Below are 25,898 nucleotides of genomic sequence, written 5' to 3' on the forward strand. Positions count from 1 at the left end.
AACCCCTCTTCTCTCTACAAACAACGCCAACTTTAACTAGGAAACAATCCCACGTACCTACACAACGCCATTTACCTAGCGCAATTAAATAGGATGTGTTGAAATAATTTCGGTATTTTTCAAAATTTTAATCATTTTTTTGTTGTTGGTGTTTTTAGAATTTAGCGGTATTTCGCGGATATTGAATTTTTATAAATTTCTGCGATATATTGCGTTAGAAAAATGGTGATTTCGTGTTCGGCGTACGCTTGCTCTAACAAATGGAGTCGTGATTCTCCCATTCATTTTCATAAGTAAGTAGAAGCTTGGTAACTCGATAGACAGATGGTTAGAAAATCAATTTTTCTCGTCCATGTGACGTGTTTTTGATTATATTATGCCGGTAATTAGTATTAATGTAGTGCAAATAGTCGATTTAATTTGTCCTTAGCGAGGTGAACACAGTTGACAAGTACGTGCGTTTGTTTTGTGTAGGTTTCCGTTCAGAAGCCGCTCGTTATGCGAGAAATGGGTTAGAGCGCTAAAACGTAAAGATTTCGTACCGACAAAAGCCAGTTTAGTATGCAGCGATCATTTTCGAGACGATGATTACGTCGAAAGAGCCGGACTAACGAAACGAATGCTCAAGAAAGATGCGGTGCCTTCTATATTCAATTTCCCAGTGCATTTGGGAGGTGATATGTCTCAAAACCATGTACTTAAGAAAAGAAAATCCGGCAATACTTTCAGGAGAAAAGAACTTATCGATATGGATAACATTGATTCAGTGAGTTCATTGTTAATGTTAGTTGCAAAGTTGATTTAAAATCTTAATATTAGTTTCTCGATAACTTACAGTTGATCCACGAATTGGAAGTGTTAGAAGATAACGAAATGAAAAGGGTAAGCGCCGAAGAAGTTAATTGCGAAGTTTATTTGGACGACGAAGAGAAAAACGATAGCTTGAATGTATCGTTGAACCACGATTCGATGGAAATTTGTGATGGTATAACTAATATGTATAATATAGAAGAAGAAGACGATTTATTAGAAATGGCTGAAGCCGACGAAGAAGATCAATGTTACATTATGGGCAGTATTTGGGGAGAAAGATTGAAACTATTGTCCGAAGATATCAGATCACGAGTTCGAGAAATCATTAACCAAGTATTTAAAGAAGCTCAGAAAGGAACGCTTAGTGATAAAATAGCTTCGTTGGAGCGCTGAAGTAAAGTAAAGACATAATGTATCAATGTTCGTATTGGAAATGTAATTCTTGTGTAACTACCTTTTTGATCATACACTGATTAACTTCTCATACTATAATTACGATCGTCGTTAACATGGTGTATAATTTTCTCCTACGAAAGAATTACATTCCTAATTTTAATGCTGTGGTTGGTTGGTTTTGTAATCTATGTCCTTTTTAACATGTGGTAGCCTTTTTTTTCCATTTTTTCCCCCCTTCTAAATTATGCTTATCGTTGATTCTTCATACTGGCTGGTATATGTATATGAAATCAAGTTTAAGCATTATTATACCCGTACGTGTCATATGGAAAAGATGAGATTTGAACTCGTCTAATTTGTATTCCAGCTGCACGCTTCCATGTGTTTCTATTCGTATTAATTTATGTAGTACGTAAATACTTTTAATGCGGAATAAGTTTATGTTGACAATTCTGTATTTTGATTTTTTTTTACGTTGTGTTCGTATTTATTTTTATTTTATTGACATTTCCTAATAAAAGTAACTCATTTGTATTAAATTGTGTTATCATTTTTTAAAAATTCATTTTCATATCAACTTGTGAAAATTTCATAGTATTATTGAATACATCATTTTTTGAAAAATCGAAAGCTGAGGGGAAAGTAGTTGGAATGCTGAGAATGCTGTCGTCTTTCATTTTATTGTAATCTTGATAATTGGTGTCAACTGTTGGCAATCAAAAGTTCAAATTGAAATGAGGTATTCTATTAATTTGTTCGCAAACGTTGGCTTTTTTAATGAGATATAAATTGAATACAGGATCGAGTAATGATATTTGAATTAACCAAGGACTTAGAAGAAACTTCGTATTTTCACGGTCGTTGTATTCTGATATTTTTTTACGTTCGTCGTTCTGTCATTTCAAGTCAAAGAAGGAAAGATGTATTTCAATTTTCAATTAATACTTCCTGAAATCAGCTATAGTAATAGCAATGTCAGCTTATGGCTATGGTTAATTGCAGTGGTAACGTTTACAGATATGAGATATGGCCATGGCATAGCATGGGTGATTTTTCCTTCGAATTCAACAAAAATAATGCGCAGGGACAGTTGTCCTGGCGACCACGTCGAAAAAAAAATAAAAAGGTCGCCAAGAAAGACTACCATCTGGTAGAAATTTGCTAGTTGACATAGCTTGGAACTGATTTATGGTATTTTATATTCACATTCATGATTAAAAATAGTCAAAATTATTCAAAAACTAAAAACTAAACCAATCTAGAAAAAAATATTAAAAAATTTAAATTTTAAAAAAGATAAAAATAGCGTGGTAATTACCAGTTTAATAACCAGTAATTACAAGAAAAAGTTGTTGTTTTTTCAAAAGCAACGTTGCCAAATTTTTCAATCCAATACACTAGCGCTTTCACGGATTGAAGAAAAACCAATTTTTATCAAACTCGAACCTCATTGGTCAACCGGGTTTTTGCAATGTTATCAGTATTTCTGCATAATTTTTATGAAAAAAACAAAAAAATCATCTGAATTTCTGAAAGAAATATGAATTTGTATGGATTCTCTCGTGAAATTATCTGACTTCCGTTAGTGATATGAAAATTGAAAAATGGAAACTCAAGACAAGAAGGATTCCCTGAAGTAAGATCTCATAAGTCATTCACTTATCATGAACATTGACGAACAGCTATCTTCACTGAAAACTGAATCTTTGTCATTTTACAGACGTTTATCTCATGGACGTCGAAATGTCAAATTTTTCGATATTACCGGACACACTTTGGTGCATCCTTTGTCATACAATCTGCAAGGATTTCAAAAACAAATCATCATGTCAGCGGTTTTCAAAAACACTCTGATAAGCTTACCTCTTGGTTAGTATCATGTTCGAAATGCATTTTATTATTCGATGAACATTCATTTAATGTACTTTTTCAGGACTGGGAATGCCCTTCTTGGCATCTGTAGTAGTTTTTAACTTTCAAAGATGGTTCTTGAATGCCAAAATTGTTATGCTGAGTCAAACCAAAAGCTGTATTGTCGAACAAATAAACGCTTTGAATTCTCATACGACATTAACTAGTGATTCGTACAGTGATCTCTATGGTAAGCTTGAAACATATTACTCCGAGTTATTCTATCAAAATCTTACCGTTTTGTTTTATACAGGCAATACTACCACTGATAACGAAGCTGCGTGGAATAAACCAATTATACTTTCAACGCCGGTTAAATTTCTCGATAGTATCAAAACGAAAATGTGTAAAGTTGATGACTTGATTTTATTAATTGTTTACGAGACGACTAAAGTAACCAAATGTCAAGAATACAAAGAGGTAATACATTTTTCTTGAAAAAATCAACGTACTTTTCTTCGATCATTTTTCATGACAAATGCTTCATTCCAGATTATGGATTTATTGACCGGTTTAAACTTCAGAGTGAATGTGTTTATTGAAGGAGGCGGATTTAGTACAAAATCTCTGAAACAAGTAAACCTATTTTTATTTTATTTTGCAATGTTCACAAGAAGTAGTATTTGTCATTGAATTAAATTTTCAGGTGATAGAGACGTTCAGCATATCTCTGATTGAATTTCGTAACTTGTCTTCTCCTGATGTAATGGAGTGTACATTTCGTTCAGAAATAGAATCAGTTTCTTTAGAAATATCGCAGCATATGAGTAGTATCAAAGATGCTTTTTATACTGTAAGTACATTTTGCAATGAACTAAAATATGTTTTCAATTTCATGATTATTTTTTTGTTCATTTTTTTTTTACAGGTTTACGAAAAATATGGTAAATTACTAAAAGATGCTAGAGTTATCAACGGTAACGTAGCGAGTTTTACCAAGAATCAAGTGAGTTCTTACTGATGGCGAAATAATAAGTATTCTATGTTGAAAAATAACTCGTTGTATTTGTTATTTCAGATACAAAAAGCCAGAGAAAAGTTCATCAAGGCACCGCCACCAAATATGAACAAAGAATCTCAGCAAAACTTGCTCGATGGCATGACAATGTGTTCGTTTTTAAGCGTAGGAATAGAAATATTGCATAATTGGGGTGTTCGATCGTTCTACAATTATTTATTTGGTAATTACTCTATATTCAATGTTCATTTTAGTTACAATTTATTCACTATTAATCGATGACTGTGCATTTCAGACGAAAACAAAGATGGCGAATTAAAACGATTAATTGTAAAAGATGAACATTTAAAGAATCAGATGAAATTACTAAACGAATACTTAAAATCGAATGGGAAAAAGATGGTTAATAATTTTTATTACTCGAGATAAAGTTATCATCTGTACAGTTTGTTCATTCGATGTATTTTGTTTTAGGAATCGTTGATGAGTAAAATAGTTCATCCAAAACTTGTATATTTGAAGAATTTAATTTTACGATCTTTCTCTGAGGCTGAAAACAACATTGAGGGTTTTCGAATTTTAATCTTTTGCTCGGTACGATTTTAAACTCGGTGATTTCTGAATAAAAAAAAAACAGATAAATTTTTCATTTATTTTTTTTTCGTAGATGGATGAAATCGTAGACGACATCGATCGTTTAATTTCAAACTTGCCAAGTTTCATCAGACACCAGTGTGTTAAAACCAAGTCGAAATCGTTTAGTAATACCAATGAATACAAGGTAAGTAGCTAAGTACTAATTATAATAAAATGATGATCGTCTCAAAATGAATTGTTCTCATTTTCTGTCCAATTGTTCTGTAGGAAGTTGTGCAAAATTTCAACGGAGGCGTTATCAACATCTTAGCGGTGAACAATTTGGTTGAAGAAATTAGTGATCTAAAGGCCAATCTAATCATCTCTTTGGAACCGAGCAAACCTTTGCTTAGATTTTCAGATCCTAGATTTTATCGTGGTCCTGATAAATGCTTTTTCGTGTTGACAAAAGGAAACGAATATTATGTGAGTATTACAATCTCAAATTTTACAAATGCGTTGTTCTCTCAGTAATTATTTTAAATTTGTATTTCAGAAATTTGAATCATTACTTAATGAAAAAAAGAACGAACAAAAATCTGTCGACTTACCTGTAGTGGATGAAGTTTTACAAAACAGTCCCTCCTTGTTTCCCGAAGGTACAAAAAAAAAATACTTGAATTGTCATATCAACTGAAAAAAAAAAGCTTAATACATTTTTAAACATCGAAATAACAACACCTTTTCATTCCAGGATTTAATCCAGACTTCGAAGGTACCAGCGTCGGTCCTCTAACTCGCAAAGCCGACCAATCTGGCACTCAAAAAACTACCATCATGAATTATTTAAAACCCTCTAACGAAGGGAAATCGAGAAAAAGCGATTCTATTTTCAACGACAGCGATTTCGTTGACTCAAGTATGACATTTTTTTAAAACCGTAGCATCCTCAAGTTGATACTTTATTTAATTTAGATAATTTTTCAGGTATTTTTGTGCCAAACAATACTCGAAAAACATCACCAGAGCGGTGCTTATCACCTCCTTTGTTTCAAAGCAAATCGAAGATATCTGTTGTGAAATCGCCTGATGTCGTTAAAAATGACCTTAAAGACACCGACGACTTTTATTACATTAGTCCGCAGCCAGTTCCTTTCGTCGAACAAGAAGCTAACTCGAATGCATTCAAAGTTGACGACGATTCGTTCGACGATTTAATTCTGGATTTTTCGGTAGCTCAACGTAATCAAGTTAAAAGTAAACCTGCGAAGAAAGAGGAAACCAATAACAGTCAATCGAGTGACAAAGAGAATTTCAATTTAGGAGACAGCGACAGTGTATCATCCAAATGGACGAACGATATGGACCATGACAGGTTTAAAGTACCAGAAACGAATACCAAAATGTCTATTGCTTCGAGATTGCTTGCACTACGAGATTGTGCGGCGAATCTTCCTCTAGAATTGGACATGCCTTCGTCGTCACCTGAAAGTATCACGAATTCAAAACCACCATCTCCGGTGTCCAAATCGTCTTCGGTTATTGAATTCGAGTACGACGATATTTTCGAGGATGTGGATTTAAGCAGTTTGCAAAAAAGGGCGAGTAAGGAGAACTCGTTCATTGGAGGTACCAAAGATAATACTCGATCGAGTACGAATAGTCGTATCGATATAGTGAATAACGCAGAACAAACGCCATTGTCGAAATATGGGTTTAAAAGCATCACGTCATCGCGAAGTTCCAAAGATAATACTCGAACGAGTGGAAATTCCCGTAGCAGTATCGATTTTGTGAATGAAACGAGACCAAATCCGAGTCCAGGGCAGAAATTCAGGTTCAAAGAGAGATCGTTATTTGGAGGCTACAAAGAAGATGCTCGAATTGGTGAAAATTCTCGTGCCAGTATCAGCGTTGTGCATGACACGGTACAAAATCCTGGCTCGTTGCAGAAAAACAGGCTCGCAGAGACATCGTTATTTGACAGCTCCAAAGATGAGACACCAATCAGGGTAAACTCTCGTTCTAGTATCGATTTCGTGAATGAAACTAGACTGAACCCGAGCTCAGGGCAGAAATTTGCGTTCAAAAAGACATCGTTATTTGGAAGCTCTAAAGAAGAGACTCGAATTGGTGAAAATTCTCGTACCGGTATCAGCGTTGTGCACGACACAATACAGAATCCTGGCACACTACAGAAAAACAAGCTCGCAGAGACATGGCTATATGAAAGCTCTAAAGAAGATTCAGGAACCAATGTAAATCCGCGTACTAGTATCGATATTGTGAATGAGACCAGACCAAACCCGAGTCAAATGCAGAAATTCAGATTCAAACAAAGATCGTTATTCGGAGGTTCCAAAGATGATACACGAACGAGTGCAAATCCTTGTTCCAGTATCCAGAAAGACAGAGTCATGGACGTGTCGTTATTCGAAAACTCCAAAGCTGATACCCGCACCAATGCAAATTCTCGTACCAGTATCGATTTTATTGACGAGACGAGGCGAAATTCAAGCCCATTGAAAAAATCCAGGTTCGAAGAGATGTCATTATTTGGAAACTCCAGAGAAAATACTCGTACCAACGGATATTCTCGTACCAGTGTCGATTTTGTGGATGAGACGAGACGAAATTCAAGCCCACCGCAAGCAGAATTATTCGCAGATATGTCACTATTTGAAAACTTCAAAGAAGATTCGCGATTGAGTAAACATTCACGTACCAATATCGATGCAGTGGATGACACGCGACAAAATCCAGTCTCAGCCAAATCGCCGATATTTTCCGCAAAAAAATCCAGTCTAATGTTATCTAAAACTAACCATGTTCCTTTGAAGGATCGAAGCGCATCGATACATTTCGATTCGTCGTTCGAATTAGACGATGATTTCACCATTGAAAAATTGTGTTTTGATAAACCACCTGTAGAAGAAAAAAGATCGCCGGAGTTTTCACCGAAGAATAAGCCTATTGAATCGATACAAAAGGACGATTCTTCCGGGGAAAACGAAGAGGTCGAAGAGAAACTACCAGATACGGCAAATATAGACGATTGGGATCCAGACTGTGACCTCTTTGAAGATGAAAATGCAGAAGAAGATATTGCTACGCTGCTCAAAGATCCGGTTTCAATCAAGACAAGCACGCCGATCTCGAAACCGAAAATTACACCTGCGGAAACATCACCAATTGTTACAAGTGCTCCAATGATAGATTTAGTCTCTCCGCGAAAGAACCCAGACGATCGAACGAATTTTACAGAACGTAAAAAACCTCCGGAAAGCACTTCGACATTGACTGAGTTACCAAAACCAAATAGATCTCATAAGAATCTCGCCACTACCTGTGATATTAATATAAGTGATAATTGTAGAAAAAAAGCCATTAGTAATTCGTTCTTCTCGAATTTCTCGTCAGCTTTGAAACAAAGATGCGAGAAAAATCAAATCGCCAGAAATGCATTGGCGAGTACTAAACCACCTAAAACAGACGACGACGATAGCGATGATTTTCCGTGGATGAAGAATACCACAAAACCGCCCGAGAAACCTAAAGTTACTGCTAAACCGGATGACGAACCGTTATTTCCTTGGCTGAAAAAATCTCCAGCCAAACCTCCTCCTCCAGCGTCTTCGTCGAATAACTCGTGTTCTTCGTGGCTGAAAAAATCACCCGTTTATGTTCCTTGCTCTGCTTCATCTGATAGCCCGAAAGCGTCAACGACTTCTGCAAATTCGTCGCCTTCCTTTATTCCGAATACTGTGGTGGGTCGTGCATCTTGCTCAATTTCCGATAGTCCGTCGATTGCTCACAGTACTCCAGATTTTAAGAAACCTGGGCCATTTTTGATCAGAAGCTCGGCATCTAGAAGTGCTCATTCGAGTTCTGGTTCTGATCAAAAATCAGTCGGTGGTGAGAATTCTCCCGAGCCGAGGATGATCAAGAAAAGGAAGAAAAAGACGAATCTGAAACGTAACCTGGTAAGCGAATAGGTTACTTTTTTCCTTGAAAAGGATTTTTGTTTTTTGTAGGATGATAACTGATAAGATATGTGTTTTATTTTCAGGCTATTCAGTTCATAGACAATGAAGCGGAGGTCAGCTCGGATGCTAGCAACGATACAACTTCGGAAGAAACCTCCAATGTGTCTTATGAACATGATAGTTTTATCGACGACGAGGTCATGAATAAGAATAATACTTACTCTCATTATTTGAAATCGATCAAGTGAGTACTTACTTACGTAGATTGATAAATTGTGTGATTTTAAAATATTGTTCGCTCAATGTGATTATTCATTTTAGGAGTCCTGGATCGCAGCAGGGGAGATTCCATATTCCGGTGTTATCTGAAAGTAAACTAAGAGCGAATGTGTGTTCTCAAATGGATTATTATGACCAGACCTATCAGCAAGTAAGTTGATGATGAAAAATCTACGATTTCTGCGTCTTATTTTTTATTTATTTTTTTTTTGTTACTTGAGGACTAAATAGCAAAAAATCTCAATTTTTATCAAAATTACCAAAAAACCCCGTTTTTTGCAAAATATGGCAAAAAGTTTCAATTTTTCCCCAAAAATATCTCTTTTTTGTCGGACATTGTTAAAAAGACTCGCCTTTTCACAATAAAATTGAGGAAAAGTCTCACTTGCATGGCTAAAAAAAATTTATTTTTATAGAATTGATCCAAAAGTCTGGTTTTTTTGACTGAAACGAAAAGATTCGAAAAAACTCGCTTTTTCCACAAAAAAAATTTAAAAAATTTAATTTTTTTGCCAAATGACAAAATTGTTTTGCTTTTTGCAAAAATTTTCAAAGTCTTGTGTTTGGACAAAAATATTTACTTTTTAACAAAAAAAATTAAAGTTTCACTTTTTCTAAAATTACCCAAACATCTCACTTTTTTGTCTGAAATTGCGAAAAAAAAAGTACATATCACTTTTTTTCTAATAATTCCCAAAAAGTCTCGCTTTTTTGCTTTCTAGCAAAATTCCTAAAAAAAATTCACTTTTTTTCTAATAATTCCCAAAAAGTCTCGCTTTTTTGCTTTCTAGCAAAATTCCTAAAAAAAAATTCACTTTTTTCAAAAATACAAAAAAGCTTGGGCATTCTTTTTTTCCAAAAATGGTTCAAAAGTCTAGTTTGTGTGTCAGAAATAGCTATAAAAGACCCTTCCTTTCCCTAAAATTGTCAAAGTCTTGCTTTTTGCCAAAAATTGTAGCTAATTCTCGCTTTTTCAAGAATGGCAAAAATTTCACTATTCATCAAAATGGTTAAAAAGTGTCATTTCTTTGTGGAAAAATTTAAAAAGTCTCACATTTTTTCAAAAATTGTTCAAAAGTCTCGCTTTTTAGGAAAATTACTAGAGTCTCGCTTTTTTCAGTAATTTCTAAAAAGCACTATTTTTTGCTAGAATTGACAAAGTGTTGCAAAAATTCTCGATTTTTCAAAAATTGACAAAACAAAATTTGCTTTTCAAAAAAGTGGATAAAAATTGTTTTTTTGCAAAAAATTCCAAAAAGTCTCACTTTTTTCATAAATTTTCCAAAAGTCTCGCTTTTTTGCCAGAAAATGTCAGAAAGTCTTGTTTTTTTATCAGAAACTTTCAAAATAATTCAACTTTTTAAAATTAAAAAACCGAATCATATTTTTTCTTTTCGGTGATTTTGTCCTGCATCAAAATGTTTTGCTCACGTTGTGTCTTTTTTTTGGTTACTGAAGTCATTTTTTTTTGGAAAAAAAATTGAGTACGAGATTTCTATCTTTTTTTCCTCTATTTAAAAAATCAATACTTTCCAATTACATATTTTTCATTAGGTACCTATACCAAAGCTACTAATTTCTTAACCTAACGACTGAATTAATTTTACAGGATTCGTTCTGCGTAGACGACGTAGAGGAACAAGACTCAGAATACGTTCCTTCGGTTTTAACTCAAATGGAAGACAAGCTGCGATTCAAGACGAATAAAACCAAACGAATACAACAAGTCAGCAGTGGCGAAGATTCTTCCAACGAAGAAAAGAGCAACGCTACCGTCCGTCAAAAGAAAAAACATCGCAAAAGAATCATGTGCTTTTCGTCGAGCGACAGCGACGATGCGAAGTGATGATGACCTTATTCTAAATATGCTACCAATCTATCTATAAAATGTTATTTTGTTTTACCTACCTACTAAAATTAAAGAGTATATTTTTGATAAAATTGTGTCTTTAATACGGAACTCATTCCCTGATGAATTGAACACCACGCCGTAAATTGAAAAATAATTTCATTATCGACGTGCTACTCGTAATTTTACGATATGGGAGATCCACCCAGGATGGAGAAAACGTATATAAATCTGAAAACTGTGCGAGCTCGAAAACAGTTTGAAGTTCGACGTGTTCAACGACAAGTTTGAAATTTGTGTTCAGATTTTGGCCAGTTCTTTTACCAAATTTCTCTCAAAGTTTCTGTACGTTTAAAAGGTGCGATTTGTAGTGTTTCGTTCTTGTAGGTAAAATGCAAACAAAAGCTTTGATAGTATTTGTTTGCTTTTTAATGATGTTTGATAATTTTATCATCGAGACGGAGGCAACGGCTCCTTTAAGAAGAATAATCCCGATGAACGGAAGTATCTACGGAAAGCGGAGTTCTGGTAATTGAAATATTGCATTTTATAATAATTTTTCATATTTGAAACGATCGTGAAGTGATTTTTGATATGATTTAGATTCTTTTTTTTTTTTTTTTAATCAAAATGACTGGTGAATTATTTTAAAATGAAATTGAAATTTCAATCTTCAAGTTTTCTAAAAAAAATTACCTACCTACATTTATCTGTAAAAATAAATATTATTTTGTAAAATGTTTATCTACCTATTGATTTTATTTTTTTAAATGATATGTACCATAAATTGAAAATATCTTTCGTAAATTTTGAAAAAACTTATTGAAATACCTACGTTGAATAAAGCATAGATTATCCAACCCACTGAATCTTAATTTTGAACTTTTTTTCTGCAGAAGTGGATGCCCTAACAAGTAAAACACTTCGAGCCATGTGTGATATAACAATCGAAGCATGCACCGAATGGTTTCCAAACGATGCAAAATAATCGATAAAAATATTCAAAAATTTTACGTAAAACCGTCTATCGTAAGTTTTAACATGACCTGCCGCTTTGATGGAAAAGTTCATTCTTGATATTTGCAAACATCATTTAGGTCGAACTGAATGGTCAAAGTTGCTGCATCAATGGCGGAACAGGTTTTTATATATTTTATAAATTTTCATCGCTTTTAGACTTATAAAGACACTACCTATTCAATAAACCTAATATGGAAGAGGTACGAGAAATTATGTAATTATTATGTAGGTAATTTTAAGTAATAAAAACTTTTAATAATGTGTTCGATTAATAGTACCTATTGTAATAAAATAGACGAAACGTTAAAAACATGGATTTATTCTCATTTTTTTTTTTAAGTTATACTCATCTCACACACACACGCACACTCACACTAGCACACACAAGTACAAAAAAGGAAAATGTAAAAAATAAATATAATATTCGTATCGCTGGCTGATTTGTCTTTAAAATTGTTTTTTTTTTCTAAATTACGAATTAACAATATAAGAGATCCAATCGACAGTATGAGCAACTCTGTGGTATATTCCAGGCTGTCCACGTTGAGCGCAAGAGTATCCAGCCGAAACTATACCGATTAAATACCACCTACCCGTCTTTTCAAGCATAAGTGGTCCTCCAGAATCACCCTACGTGAATGAAAACAAAACCAAAATTAATTAGTACTCGTAGAATTGAAGTAAATTAGCAGAATACTCGAGAAATATGATTGAATACCTGACACGAGTCTTTAGACCCGCCTCGATATCCTGCGCACATCATTTCTTCGTATATTACGACATTGATTCCGTTCGATTTATGCCACCTTTCGCATTGCCTGTTATCAATTATAGGTACGTCGACAGCTTGTAGAGTTTTTGGTCGTAGTCTTGATCCTAATTAAAATAAAATCAGAGTTTTAAGAAAATGCGTTCAAATTTTATAATAACTGCAACGAATATTAACACGAATCATACTAACCGGCTTGTAAAGCTCCCCAACCGGCAGCCCAACCGTATTGACCCAAAAAGTCTTCGTCTTTTTCCGGTAAACAAATAGGAGCAATATGAGGCATATATTGTACAGGTCTATCTAATCTTAACACAGCCACATCGAATCTATCAGCTTGCGGAGTGAATTTGAAATAAGGATGCACGTTTATCTTACGAACACCGAAAGTATACGCTGGTAAAGGCTCAACAGCTGAATTGATCACGTAATCTCCCAAGGTAACTTGTACCTGACGTGCGGTCGCTCTGCAGCACATAAAAATAAACCATCATTAGCCCAGTGTATTTAAAAGCTTTTATGTAAGTAGAACGAATTTTTATTTCTTTACCTGGCAACGCAATGTCCGGCAGTAACAACGTGATACCTGTTGACCAAAGTTCCTCCGCAACGACTCGATCCTATTCGTATGTATGCCTTGAAAAAGAAATAAAAATTACAGACCCGTTAATTTTCAAAAAGAAATTACGAAATGAAAACAATGCTAGAGTTTGTTCAAGGTTTCGCTGATGTCGTTGCTTCAACCCAATGAGCCAGATGGGCTCAAGCTAGCGAGCATTGTACTCGTGTCCAAATACCTACCTATCGATCATGAATGTACTTTCAGAAAGCATCAACGAACACGTGTGCATTATAAAAAACTGATACCAACGATTGTTTTATTATTCAGAACACGTCGACTAAAAATGTATTGTACATATTTTTGGCTTGTCGTAGGTAAATATTATTATAATTTTAATGTAGGTACCTAATAAAAATTTGTGTACTTTTATTCAACGTGTTCTGTAGGCCTACACTAAATCATTGACGGTGCAGTCGTCGTGGTGAAAATTTCAATACGATTATTGACGATGAATAAAAATACATCTCAAATTGAATAAACTTCCTATTATTATAATCCCTCGCAAAATACCTTCTTATTCGAAAGAAGTTACTATACACAAGCGAACGAAACCCACGTAACAAGACCCATCTGCATTTCTACATCTATAATAATCTAATAGGTAAGAGTATAATCTTAGATAATAACCTGCCAGGGGAAACTTCCAAAACCAGCTTCATCGCCTCCAACAATCCTCCTCTGTGCAGTTTGTTGTTTTGCTACAGAAACGCCGCATCCTGAAATCATAATTACATTTAGAATCGATACGTCGAATGTAACGCTCTTAAGTTGTATTTTTAATTCTGCAACAAATATTCCACTCTAATAGTAATACCGAAGCGCAGAAAAAAAAGTAGAACTTTCACCGAGAATTTATGAAAGAGGAATTAAAATGAAGGTGAATAAAAAAAACGGTGCTTTGTATACATGAGACTCATGCTCTTCTATAGATGATAGGTACATGCAAATGAAATATATTAAGTAGAATAAGAAAAAGCGGTGCATATTAAAGAACCCGTACAACCTTTTAACGCGAGTAGCTTTTTAGTTTGTAAAGGAGTTATGTTTATGACTTACTAGGGTCATTAATGACTGGACCATAGTTACTTGGAAGCTGAATATCATTTGTTGTGATAGAGCTGGCACCTCGATCGGTGGCTTTACCATTGTTGCGTAAACAACAAGCGTATAAAAATCCACCCCCACAAGCGCCTTCTATCAAACCAGATGACATCCAGCATGTTAGGAAGAACTCACAGCTCCCTGTCGGGCATAACCTATTGTCATTTCCTTCATCTGCTTCAGGCCCAGGCCAGTCATCTGTGAACACCGGTGCAAAGATTTCTCAGTCATGTATGCGTACTTAGGTTACTCAATGGCTTTTACACACACTTCTACTCTATATACGAAGGCTAAAGACTCAATAGGGCTTCAGAAGCGAATTTTGTAGAGCCGAGGCTGTCTATACGGTACTATATAGAGCTGTGAATGTGAAGGAATTAGTGCGGCGCTGATCAGATTCAAGCAGGTAGCTTTTCCAAAGGGTTGACTGCGAATTTTATAGCAGATAGGTTCATGGTTCGCTGATAGCGTTGCCGAAGGTTCAGTTTATGAATTTATTATTGGTATTTACAACGCCGGAATGCCGGAAATAGGACATTCTCGCACCCAAAGAATAACCGACAGAAAAATGCAAGTTTTTACACGAGTAACACATGCCCATTTCTATACAAAATTTTGAACTTTGTGGGACTTCGTCAGCTTATATGTAATTCAAAAAGTGATTATGTACTATACAAAATAAGGTTTCATAAGTTCAGTGCACTGTAGTAAAACAAATTTTTTCAGTGAGTCAAGCTTAAAATCAGAAATTTTCCGCCGAAATCCTGAATTTTCTGATACTGATAAGGATTACTGATAAGGATAGCATGTAAACAAAAACATAACGAGTCCCATTGGTCCCATTTCGTCAGTTTCCGTTTCAGTTGTCATAACTCAAACTCTCATTTTCTTTTTTTTCTAGTTTTTTTTTTTTTAAATCGTCGATCCCTTTGTTGCTAATTAATTATTAGTGTTAGTTATACAATACTTTTGCATCTTTTGTTCGATGTTTTTTGTGATTAACTGCTCAGGTTCTTGTTCTGTCTAAAAAGTAATCCGGTTGTGTTTGTTTCAGTTATGTTATGTATTTCGGTATTTTCGGTTTCGAAAATGATAAGATAAGAATAACAAAATTCCAGACTTTCCCTGGAGTCCAGGTCCAGGAATAATAATGATCCCCATAGGACGTCCAAACTTTGAACTTTGCCCCTTGAAGAGTCCAAGAATCAAGACGTTGGAGTTGGAGCAACGAGCAAGATTTTTGAAGAACACAGAAGCAGGTACCCAATTACTTTATTACTATCAAAATTTCGAGTTTTGATCCCTGTAGGATAACGAGTACTCGCTGATCATGAACGTGAGCGTTTTTAAATTTCAGATTCACTTTTCAAGTTACGAGACACATTCATCGGTCGACAACTTGTCATTGTCATACTTCCATCATCAGGAACGGAATAACGACAACGTTATGAAGTGAAAATTTATAATTGGAGGTTTTAAATTAATTAACCGACTGAATTTATATTGTAATTGAATTCCTTTCATATGCGGCATTGAACCAACCGAAGGTTTCATTTTATAATTTCAACTTCACGTATGTTCCATCTCAACTTTACCTAGCTAGTTTTAAGTACCTAGATAAGTGTAACATATCTATACGAGATTGACCAGTAGTCCAAATCTCATAGTGCCCTAATTGTTTCAGTGATGTGATATTGTACGTGAATATATGGAACCGCAATAAACAAAATACGCTGAATATTGAAGTTTCCAGTCGATGAATCCTTCAAAACAACATCATTCGATTTCGATGAAAATGTTCCAAGGACGCATTTAAACTGGAAAAGATTCACGTTAAAGTAGGTTAAAAGTGCACTTCTGGTCGATTTATTTTACACTGTTTGTGGTTGCGGCTTCACAATAAAACATTTCAGTTTGTAAAATGAAGGTCGTACCTATACGTACACAGATCTACAGACATTGAAATACTTTTTAAATACAGTATCACTGTTGGTACGTGTTTACAAAAAAAAGGTTCACGTATGAGTATAAGTAATGGTAAAGTACGTGGTAAAGTAATAGTATTTGTACCTACACTGTATATCGTAGTTTGTACTTATGGTATGGAAATCGAAATTGCATGTTTCGTTCATAGCTTTCTCTGTTAGACCACAGACCACTTTGAAATGAGGCATGGGTTATGAATTTTGCTTCGAGAAGCTAAAATGTAAGCTGAGTATTTAAATTATTCGCCCTATGAAAATTGTGTTTAGGTATATCGTAAAGCAATATTGAAGCAAATAGATATAGGAGTTTTATACATTGCGAATAAAACGCAAGGAAGGAAAAATGAAACACTTGATGGTGTTTATATTAGGATGACAATACCCACTGATGACATTTTTATGAGTTTCTAAGCTGCTGTAGTGTTGTAATGATGGTTAACTTCGAGATGTTTTATGAAGCTTATTTTAATGCAATTGGTAAACAAAGCAAGCTGAGGGTTTTGTATGGAGGTTTATTGCTGCGTGGACCATAGGTTGATATTAATTAGTAGTTGACTTCAGATCTTTTTTTGTTGCTTCTTTTTTAGGGGAACGCTAATTCTCGTAAGTTGTGATTGCATAAATTTTCGTCCCTCCTCCTCCTCACCCCAAACACACAAACAGAATTGATTTTCCCCTTATTTGTTTAAAAAGTCCTCTTTTTGTTCCAAAATTGTCAAACAAAAATCCCATTTCTTGCCAAACTTGCTTATGAGGTTCAGATTTTTTTGCCAAATTTGCGCCACCAAAAGTGTCAATTTTTTAAAAAGTTGTCAAAAAGTGTCAATTTTTGGAAAAGTTGTCAGAAAGTGTCAATTTTTGAAAACGCGCGTTGTCAAAAAGTGCAATTTTTGGAAAAGGTGTCAATTTTTGAAAAATGTGCCATTTTTTAAAAAACTGTTAAAAAGTGTCAATTTTTGATAAAGGTGTCAAAAAGTGTCAATTTTTGATAAAGGTGTCAAAAAGTGTCAATTTTTAAAAAAAGTTGTCAAAAAGTGCAATTTTTGGAAAAGTTGTCAATTTTTGGAAAAATTGTCAAAATGTGTCAATTTTTGGAACAGTTGTCAAAAAGTGTCAATTTTTGGGAAAAGCGTCAAAAAGTGTCAATTTTTGAAAAAGTTGTCAAAAAGTGCAATTTTTGCAAAAGTTGTCAAAAAGTGTCAATTTTTGCAAAAGTTGTCAAAAAGTGTCAATTTTTGCAAAAGTTGTCAAAAAGTGTCAATTTTTGCTAAAGTTGTCAAAAAGTGTCGATTTTTGGAAAATGTGTCCATTTTTGGAAAAAAAATCGGTCAGAAAGTGTCAATTTTTGGAAAAGTTGTCATTGTCAATTTTTGGAAAAGTTGTTAAATTAAAAGTGTCCATTTTCTGGAAAAAATGTCAAAAAGTGCCATTTTGGGTAAAAATCACATTTTTTAAAGAAAAAATTGAGTTAGAGACCGGCATAGTCTGTTTCATGTACCTATAATCAATTTTTGGTAATTTTAAGCAAGCGTGTTCTTTTTATCTTCCTCCTCCTCCTCCTCCCCTCTCCCCAACATCAATCGGTATCATTTCAGAAGAAAAATTACATTCGTTATTTTGGTTTGATTGTTTTACAATTTGACGTTCCTCGCTCCTCTAAATCGGCCCAAGAGGTTAAAATTTGGAGTGAATATTGAAAGTACTTGACCTGAAAAGTGTTTTTTGAGCGTTTCAATTTTTCAGGCCCTCTTTTTCCCTTTCTTGTTACTGAGAAGTGGATTTTAACACCTATTTTGAAGGTTTTCCAATTTTGTTCCACACCTCCAACTGCTTCTAATTGTGCTGCGGAAGATTGAAATTCGATCTTTGGTGTCTTAGATAGGTAGGTATGCTCAGAAAGCCTTTCGGAATAGGAGAAAATGTAGTGGTCTGAAAGATTTAGAACGATCGTTTCTATTGAAGCTCCTACCAAAGCAAGGAATAACCTCGTAACGTTTACCAAAATGATCCATTTTGTTTATACTGTCTGTTTCAGTGAAAATCTGTCCTCCCTGCCATCCCAAAAAAAATGCTCATATTCAACTCATTTTCAGAAAGGAACAAGGAAGATGAATGAAACAAAAAAGCTTTACGAATATGTTGATCTATGTACGAGTGAATGATCCTGCGAGCAGTTCTATTTACGATATCGATAAAAAGAAGAATATTTCGCTGCAGAGTAAACACAACCGGTATTAATGGAATATAGAGCTTATTAGTACAGATTGCCAGGTACAATGTAGGTATGTATAATGTAAACCAGAGAAATATGTACGTAGATAGGTACATACATACAGTAGCAGCAGACAATACTAAACTTATCCATAATAATAATATGATAGATGTGTGTGTGTGTGTTTTTATGCGGATAATATTTATATAAATAGGTAGCATTTTTGTATAGCCTTTTCGTGTGATTCATCTTACCTTTATTATCTTCAGGAGCGGTCAAATCCTGCAGACCATTCGGACTAAAGGGAGCCTGCAGTGTACCCGGTTCGATGGGATCTCTGAACACCAATCTCGGACTTCTCGGCCCCATAGACGGAACCGTAGGCAACGCTTGATGGTAAGCTGCATATTGAGGTAGTTGTGGCGGTGTCCAACTGAGAGAAGATGGTGGCGGTGGTGGCGGTGGAGGCGGCGGCGGAGCTGCTACCGCGTTTAACGGACGACTAGGTCGGAACGGGCTAGCGTCGGCTGGAAGTGGAAAGCGAACGTAGCGTCTGTTGTGGTCGGATATATGATCCCAGATATCCATACGGTCGTTATTACGTAAACGATAGCGACGATACGGTCGTCTGTAGATGACTTCGTTAAATGGCAACGAGTACATGTTTAACGATCTACGTACCCGGCTGTTCCGGCGACGTATTCTTTTCTCTAGCATTCTATAATCTTCAGTCTCTTTTTTTAATTTAAACGAGAATAAATTATTAGCGTCGTTAAAATACGATTTGTGGTATATTTTTGGTACGACGCCGTTGACTCGATTGCTAGAATAATTTACATGTTGATATCGCGGATATGACTTGAACGCATCGACGACGTAGGCATTCAGCGGTGTGCTGCTTTTGTTACTACTACCGGCGTTGTCTTTACGTAAAAAGTTTAATTGCGATAACGACGGAAAGTTTCTAGTCACATTCTTATAATCATAAAGTTTACCATAAATATTATTTTTATAATAAATATTCGCCGGCTGCCTCGAACCGGCTTTTAAAACTAATTCATTATTAGGAAGCTCCGCCGAATCATTAAGGGTAGGTTTTGAGCTCGTCGAAATATCGGCGGAATTACGTTTTCGTACTAAGGCACTGTGGAGATTCTCGTTCGAACTATCTACATCTATTAATTTTAAATGTGTCGCAGCGTCGGTACCGGTTAAATTTTTCACCACCGTCGTACCGCTCGCAGAAGCGCATATCGTCGTCGCGGTTGACGATGAATTACGCGTACTTGTCTCGTTCGTACACGTAGTATAATTATTATTTTGCGGAGTCGCGGTAAACGTTCCATTGGCACTGTCTTTTAATTTGTACGACGAGGATGTCGACGTTGAATCTTTAATAATGGTAACATTAGCTGACGACTGAGTGCTGTTCGCCAGACCCAGCAGTAATAAAGGATTATCGACGTACTGGTCGTCTTCGACATGCTCGTCGAATTTACTCGGTTTATTCATAAATGCTATATCGTTATCTTTAATTTTACTATGCGTATAATTTCTTAGTATAATATCACTGGGTTCGCTAACACTAGCTGTAGTTTTTTCTTCTTTCCATGACTCGTTCGGAGGTTGTATCGTTTGCTCGTCTGACTCCTTGCCGAGACATTCTCCTATCGTCAGTGTTAAGAATATGCATAATATACTTGCTCCACGGACATATCTGTCAACAGAAAAAAAGTAAAGATGCTATTAGTATGCTGGACTCGTTAAACGTAACGACGATGATGAGTGAACAGAATGTATCTACTGATGATTTGTTACGGTTTGCGTAAGTGTTTCCGTTTCACAGGTGAGATGGACAGGGGGTAGAGAGAAGGGTATTTCAGGGCTCGTATAGGTACTCGGTTACTTTTCTTGTAAATAAGTAACTTTTTTTTCTCTTCCAACTGGCTACGCTAAATTGCGTTTACAGTGTTACGATTATACAAAACCCCAAGTCTCACATTCTGTCAAAAATGGTAAAAAACCTAGCATTTATGAAAAGTGCCAAAAACTCTTGCCTTTTCACCAAAAAGTTGGAAAAAGTTACCTTTTTCGAAAAAATTCTCACATGCTGAAAACCCTCTGAAGACTGAATTTTTGCCAAGAATTGACAGAAATTCCGGCTTTTCAACAAAATTTCAAAAAAATTTCACTTTTTCTCACAAATTGCCATGAATGCTCATTTTTTTACCAAAAAGTTTCAAAACAATTTCGTTTTTTCGACAACCCCCTCCCTCCCTCCCTCCCTCCAAAAAAAATGTCATATTTCTCTCGATAATTGCCATAAAGATCTGCATTCTGCTGAAAGTCGGAGTCTAACTCGTTAAAAAATCTTCAAAGGCTTCATTTTTGCTGAAAATTGACAGAAAGTGCAGTTTTGCTTTATAGAAAAATTGCAAAAAAATATATGTAGCTTTTTCCTCAAAAATTACCGAATAAAGTTCTCTCTTTTTTAACAGAAGTTGTCTAAAATTGCCATAAAAGCTCGTTTTTCCCCAAAAAGTTTTTAAAAAGCATCACGTTTTCAACAAAACTCAAAAAAATGTCATATTTTTCTACAATAATTACTAAAAAGTCCGATGTATTGATAAAATTTGTTGAAGCTTTGGTGTTCCTAATAATTCATCACTCAAAAGGCTTGCTTGTTTGCCAAAAATCACTATGAAATCTCGTTTTTTAAACATTAAGAAATTGCTGAAAAAGTTTTTCATCAATGTACACAATTTGCCAAAAAGTAGGTATTGTAAAATTTTGTTTTATTGCAAAATTGCTAAAAAGCATCACTTTTTTTCAAAAACTATCCAAAAGTCTTGCTTTCCTGCCTGAAATTGCCAAAAAGTATCACTTATTTCCCAATTATGTTGCCAAAAATGAAAAGTCATGCTTGTTGCTTAAATCGTCCAAGCCTTAATTTTTCCTAAAACTTGCCAGAAGTCGAAAAAAACTCTCAATTTTTTAAAAATTGACAAAATAAATTCTCAATTTTTCAAAAATTGACAAAAATTTTCAATTTTTTGCAAAACTGCTAAAAAGTTTTGTTTTTTTGTCAAAAATTTCAAAGACGTCTTGTTTTATTCTAAAACTATTGTCAAAGTCTTGTTTATTGCCAAAAATAGCAAAAGTTTCGTCTTTTATTTAATTCGCCAAAAAGTAGTGTTTTTTGCCAAAATAATATGTTGTTGTTTGCAGAAAAAAATTCCAAAAAAGTCTTGCTTTTTAAAAAAAAGCTGTCAAACAGCCATTTCTTTTTCTTCTCACTTTTTGCTAGAAAATTGTTTTTTGCCAATAAGTGCCATAAAAGTCCTGCTTTTTGCTAAAATTGTTGAAGTCTTTATCGAGTTTCATTATTAGATTTTAATTTGAAATCCTCTGTATTTTTTTACAGTTTTTTTCTATGCATTAAAAATTAAAATGTTGCTCACGTTTTATCACCTTTTTTAGTTACTTGCAGGTTACTTTTTCGAGCTTTTTTGCTTACTGAAGGTGACTATTTTTTTTTGAAAAAATTGAGTACGAGCCCTGGCAGTTGTTCAATCTACATTGGGCTAGGGTAGATCATAAAAAAAGTCTTTAGATTTTGGGCCAATTCAGCAGAGACCTTAATTTTGAGTTGAAATGTTACTCAGAAAAGATTTTAGCTTCGGAGGGGGCTCTGAAGAGGAGATAAATGAACCCTCAAAAATGGACAATTTGTTTTTTAAAAAATCGTTGGTTTTTTGCTTCTGCCGCTACCCAATCTGTTTTGGGAATAATGGATCAATCCCAAATGAAAGTATTTGAGATTCTACGTCGATTTATGTGATCAAAATCTCAAGACCAATAATTTTAGAGTTTTACTGAGTGGTTGAAAGTTTGCGAGTAATGCTTATTTGTGATCTGTCATGAAAAAACCAGCTTAGTGTCCAAAAAATCGATATCTTTTTTATAGTGGATATTAGTAGTAGGTACTTAGGGTGCTGAATCCGACTGTAGAGGTGGAAACGTTCGCGAACGATTCTTTTGGCCCTAAATCTGAGGTCAAAAAAAATAGAGCAACTACAGTAAAAATTGAAAAAAAAATATTTTTTGATTTTCTTGAAAGGTATGTTCTGGGGAGTCGAAATGCAAATTTTCACAACAATTGGCCCACATTTGGAGGATTTGTGCCATATTTTGAAATTTGAGTAAGGCTTGAGCTGGAAAAATCAACTCTTTTCACCTTGAACAAATTTGTTAAGGAACGTGATAAATTTAATAATAATAATATTCTTCATTATAATAATTCAAACTCGGGTAGTTTTTGCAACATTTTGGCAACAAATTCAAAAAAAATCAAAAAAATTGATTTTGGGAAATTTTAATTATTGGACTTGGCAACCTTGAATGTGATGATTCTGAAAAAAAATATATCGGGTTATGTTGGCACTTACGTATGGGGGCCAAAAGTGGTGCAAGTTTCACGGACCTACAAATTTTAGATCGCCTAAATGCCCTTCATGTAAAATTTACGTTTTGGACACTAGGTTGGTTTTCTCGTGACAGATCACATTTTTGGATCGTGGTTTGTAAATTTTTTCTTCACAAATATGTAGGTATTATTCCTGAAATTGAGAAAACATTTTGGAAAACATTCGCGCCAATTTTTTAGTCATCATTGTCAATTTCAAAAAATCGAAAAAATGGCCAAAAGTTAATAGAAATTTTTTGATTTTTTTTTTAGGTTGGCAATAGTGATGAAAAAAATTTGCACCTCTGAATTCCAAATATTTCCCTAGTTCCAGGAATGATGTTTTTCAAAATTTTGGCATAATAACGCGAAATATCCCCGAAGAAAAGATTTTCAAAACATGAATTCGTCCAAAAAAATCAATTTGCGAGTTTTCAATCGCTCAGTAGAACCCTAAAACTTAAAAGTGGTCTTGTATTTTAACGGTAATAATATAGGTAGATCGACGCAGAAACTAGAAAATTTCATGTGGAACACTGGGCCATTTTTCCCAAAACAGGCTGAGTATAGCAGCAGGAGAGAATGCCTTCTCTTGGTGAGTCACTTTCAACTCAAAATGTAAGTCTATTTTTTGAAAATTTATACGTACGTTGTAGGTAGGTATTATTTTTCATTTTTTTAAAGTAGACGCGCGAAAAATTTTTTTTCTGATGGATGTTTTTTTTTTAATGTAGAGGTAGGTACCTATCTATTCTATCCTTTAGAATGGGTTTCATAATTTTTTTTTCTGTATAGAATCGTTATTATACATGTATGAACATAAGTTGGCTATCAGATCCATGAAATTCGACCATAACATTCAATGGGATTACAATACAGCACATTATTTTCAAACCTCTCAGCTTGAAAAATTGGTTAATTAGCTATCTCTCCGTTGGCATCACTTTACCGATCAAATACCCACTGTGACGTGACAGCAGAGCAATGAATAAGAAAAAAAAAGTCCCGGGGAAGGAAATATTGTACCATACTTATTTTTTTTGATTACCTTATGACATGTTTGAAGGTTATGTATCAAGTTTGTAGGTGCCTAATACGTTGTGTTGTACCTAGGTAAATATAATAGGCACCTTTAGTATAAACTGATCTGAAAATCTGGCCCGTAAAATCAGATTAAGTTTGTAAAGAAAACCAACTACGAGTATAAAACCTGGATGGAAAAAAATATTCTTATCGTTGCCATTTAAATACACCTTCTAATTCGACACTATGGAATTACTTTGTTGAAAATTCTAATTTATCACATTTTTTCATCTACAGGTGTTCGTAGATCTATGTGGATCTTTTTTGTTGGCGTTTGCGAGAGTTTTTTTGTTTGTCGTATAATTTGAGAAAATAAATGAAAAATGTGTATATTTAGGTGTTAAGTTTAGATTCGCCATAAATGATAATATCGTTTCACGGTTCATAGTTTTAAACAAATCATATAAGAGACGTTACGATAAATTTTTGAGAACGTTAATTAAACAATAATTATACGTAAATATTAATCTCCACGTTTTATCACTTTTTCTCTGGGTGTACCTGCAAACTGCAGATAATCGTAAGATTTTCTTTTTTAAAAAAATCATGAACTTCCCACAAATAGATACACCTTACCTATCCATTGCTTTCCCATATTTCTATTGTTAAGTTAGGTATTCGTAAAAAGTTACTTAAGTATACCTATAGTCTGTATTATGTTAATTGAAAAATTTCAAATGATTTCAGATGCAGCGATGAAATATTACAGTTTGGTGGACCGGTCCATTCTTCGTTTCGTAGATATATTTTACAGTTCGAAAAGTAAAAATAAGAGTGAGAATTGTAGGTACGAGTATCTGCAGAAGAAGTGATAATTACGAGAGAATTTGTACATAGGTATAAATGTAATAACCCGATTAACATACGTACATATTATTTTTTTTCCTCTTAAAAACACATTTTGAATAAGCTCAAATTGATTACCACCTACACTCGTCGGTAATTAACCATGAAAGTGTGGTATAATTAAAATAACGCTGTTGTACCGCAGACCGGAGACGGAGACGACCACAGTCAGAGGAAGACGAAGTACGAGATAATAAAAATTCAAAGTAGGCGTACAAACATATTCGTATACGAGATCATCTAATAGCGGTGAGAAAATCGTCAGCTGATGAATTCACGAGCATCGAGCAGCAGGATAAGAAGCTGGATCGAGACTCGGAAGACGGTGCAGTGTACCTACAGAGCGAGGTATTAGACAAGTACCTTCGACTACGACTATACGAGTATAGGTACGAGAATCTCCAGTCTAAACACTGTTGATAGTGAAAGTAAGGTCGAAAAGAGGTACTTGCTTTGTTACATTGTGAAAGTGATCTACGCTCCGTCATCCTTGGTAATGTTTATATTTTGTCTCTCGAGGGAGAAAAAAAATCACATGGGTATCTGGATCAGCTAACGAATTGTGTAATCGAGAAATTAACCTTTGGGTCGTTAAACCTTAAAAGGGTTCAGCGTTGCAGGGTTTACAAACACGTATCGTCATTCTTCCTTTTATAAGTGATTACGAAGTGGTAATCAAATATCCGAAGGTGTAGGTACTTTGTTATTAACTTATATTTTTCCGTTCGTTAATTAAATACCAATTACCAGCATGGCAGGAACAAAAGAATATTAACGGTTAAATCACCTTTGATCTCGATGCTGGTTTTTTACGTTATTATTTCGTTTAACATTGAAAATCTTTTACGAAATCCGTTATAGAATTACCGTGTATTTGACATGTGTTTTATGGTATCGGTGAAATTTTGACCAAATTTACAAGCTAAATACGAGTAAAAGTTTTCAGTGTTTATTTTTCGGAAAACATTACATCGAAGGTTACAACATAACCAACCATTAACCTTTTTAAAAGTTACACGACGATTTC

General features: G+C 34.6%; 3 protein-coding genes and 1 long non-coding RNA gene across 6 annotated transcripts in view; 3 read left to right on the forward strand and 1 right to left on the reverse strand.

Moving 5' to 3' along the window:
• Positions 1 to 29: 29 nt before the first annotated feature.
• On the forward strand, positions 30 to 1,748 carry LOC135844526 (peroxynitrite isomerase THAP4-like). 2 transcript variants are annotated; one of them, XM_065362748.1, is made up of 3 exons: positions 30 to 293; positions 475 to 766; positions 820 to 1,748. In XM_065362748.1, exons 1-3 carry the CDS (start codon positions 223 to 225, stop codon positions 1,204 to 1,206), a joined length of 750 nt encoding a protein of 249 aa, XP_065218820.1. In that variant the 5' UTR covers positions 30 to 222; the 3' UTR covers positions 1,207 to 1,748. The 2 variants fall into 2 exon arrangements, with proteins under 2 accessions (XP_065218820.1, XP_065218821.1); XM_065362749.1 differs by having other exon boundaries at positions 32 to 293; positions 838 to 1,748.
• A 943-nt stretch (positions 1,749 to 2,691) lies between these two features.
• On the forward strand, positions 2,692 to 12,228 carry Fancm (FA complementation group M). The gene is made up of 19 exons (XM_065362695.1): positions 2,692 to 2,845; positions 2,930 to 3,078; positions 3,143 to 3,310; positions 3,374 to 3,540; positions 3,613 to 3,696; positions 3,767 to 3,913; positions 3,989 to 4,066; positions 4,139 to 4,301; positions 4,374 to 4,480; positions 4,553 to 4,672; positions 4,746 to 4,859; positions 4,943 to 5,140; positions 5,211 to 5,313; positions 5,409 to 5,573; positions 5,642 to 8,637; positions 8,724 to 8,884; positions 8,962 to 9,070; positions 10,529 to 11,296; positions 11,665 to 12,228. Exons 1-18 carry the CDS (start codon positions 2,814 to 2,816, stop codon positions 10,763 to 10,765), a joined length of 5,298 nt encoding a protein of 1,765 aa, XP_065218767.1. The 5' UTR covers positions 2,692 to 2,813; the 3' UTR covers positions 10,766 to 11,296; positions 11,665 to 12,228.
• Positions 12,091 to 25,898, reverse strand: part of LOC135844482 (uncharacterized) — a 35,506-nt gene continuing 21,698 nt past the window's right edge. The window contains exons 2-8 of one of the 2 annotated variants that reach the window (XM_065362697.1): positions 18,732 to 20,194; positions 14,236 to 14,478; positions 13,807 to 13,895; positions 13,108 to 13,193; positions 12,750 to 13,024; positions 12,507 to 12,664; positions 12,091 to 12,418 (exon numbers count right to left, since the gene is read on the reverse strand). In XM_065362697.1, coding sequence (XP_065218769.1) covers positions 12,260 to 12,418; positions 12,507 to 12,664; positions 12,750 to 13,024; positions 13,108 to 13,193; positions 13,807 to 13,895; positions 14,236 to 14,478; positions 18,732 to 20,194 — 2,473 coding nt within the window. In that variant the 3' untranslated portion in view covers positions 12,091 to 12,259. The remainder of the gene's footprint in view (positions 12,419 to 12,506; positions 12,665 to 12,749; positions 13,025 to 13,107; positions 13,194 to 13,806; positions 13,896 to 14,235; positions 14,479 to 18,731; positions 20,195 to 25,898) is intronic. The other variant, XM_065362698.1, reaches the window with a different exon arrangement.
• Positions 15,406 to 16,118, forward strand: LOC135844486 (uncharacterized). The gene is made up of 3 exons (XR_010558545.1): positions 15,406 to 15,539; positions 15,638 to 15,853; positions 15,965 to 16,118. It is a non-coding gene; the product is annotated as an uncharacterized LOC135844486 (long non-coding RNA).

The sequence above is a fragment of the Planococcus citri genome, chromosome 4 (assembly GCF_950023065.1).
Source record: "Planococcus citri chromosome 4, ihPlaCitr1.1, whole genome shotgun sequence".
Lineage (NCBI taxonomy): Eukaryota > Metazoa > Arthropoda > Insecta > Hemiptera > Pseudococcidae > Planococcus > Planococcus citri.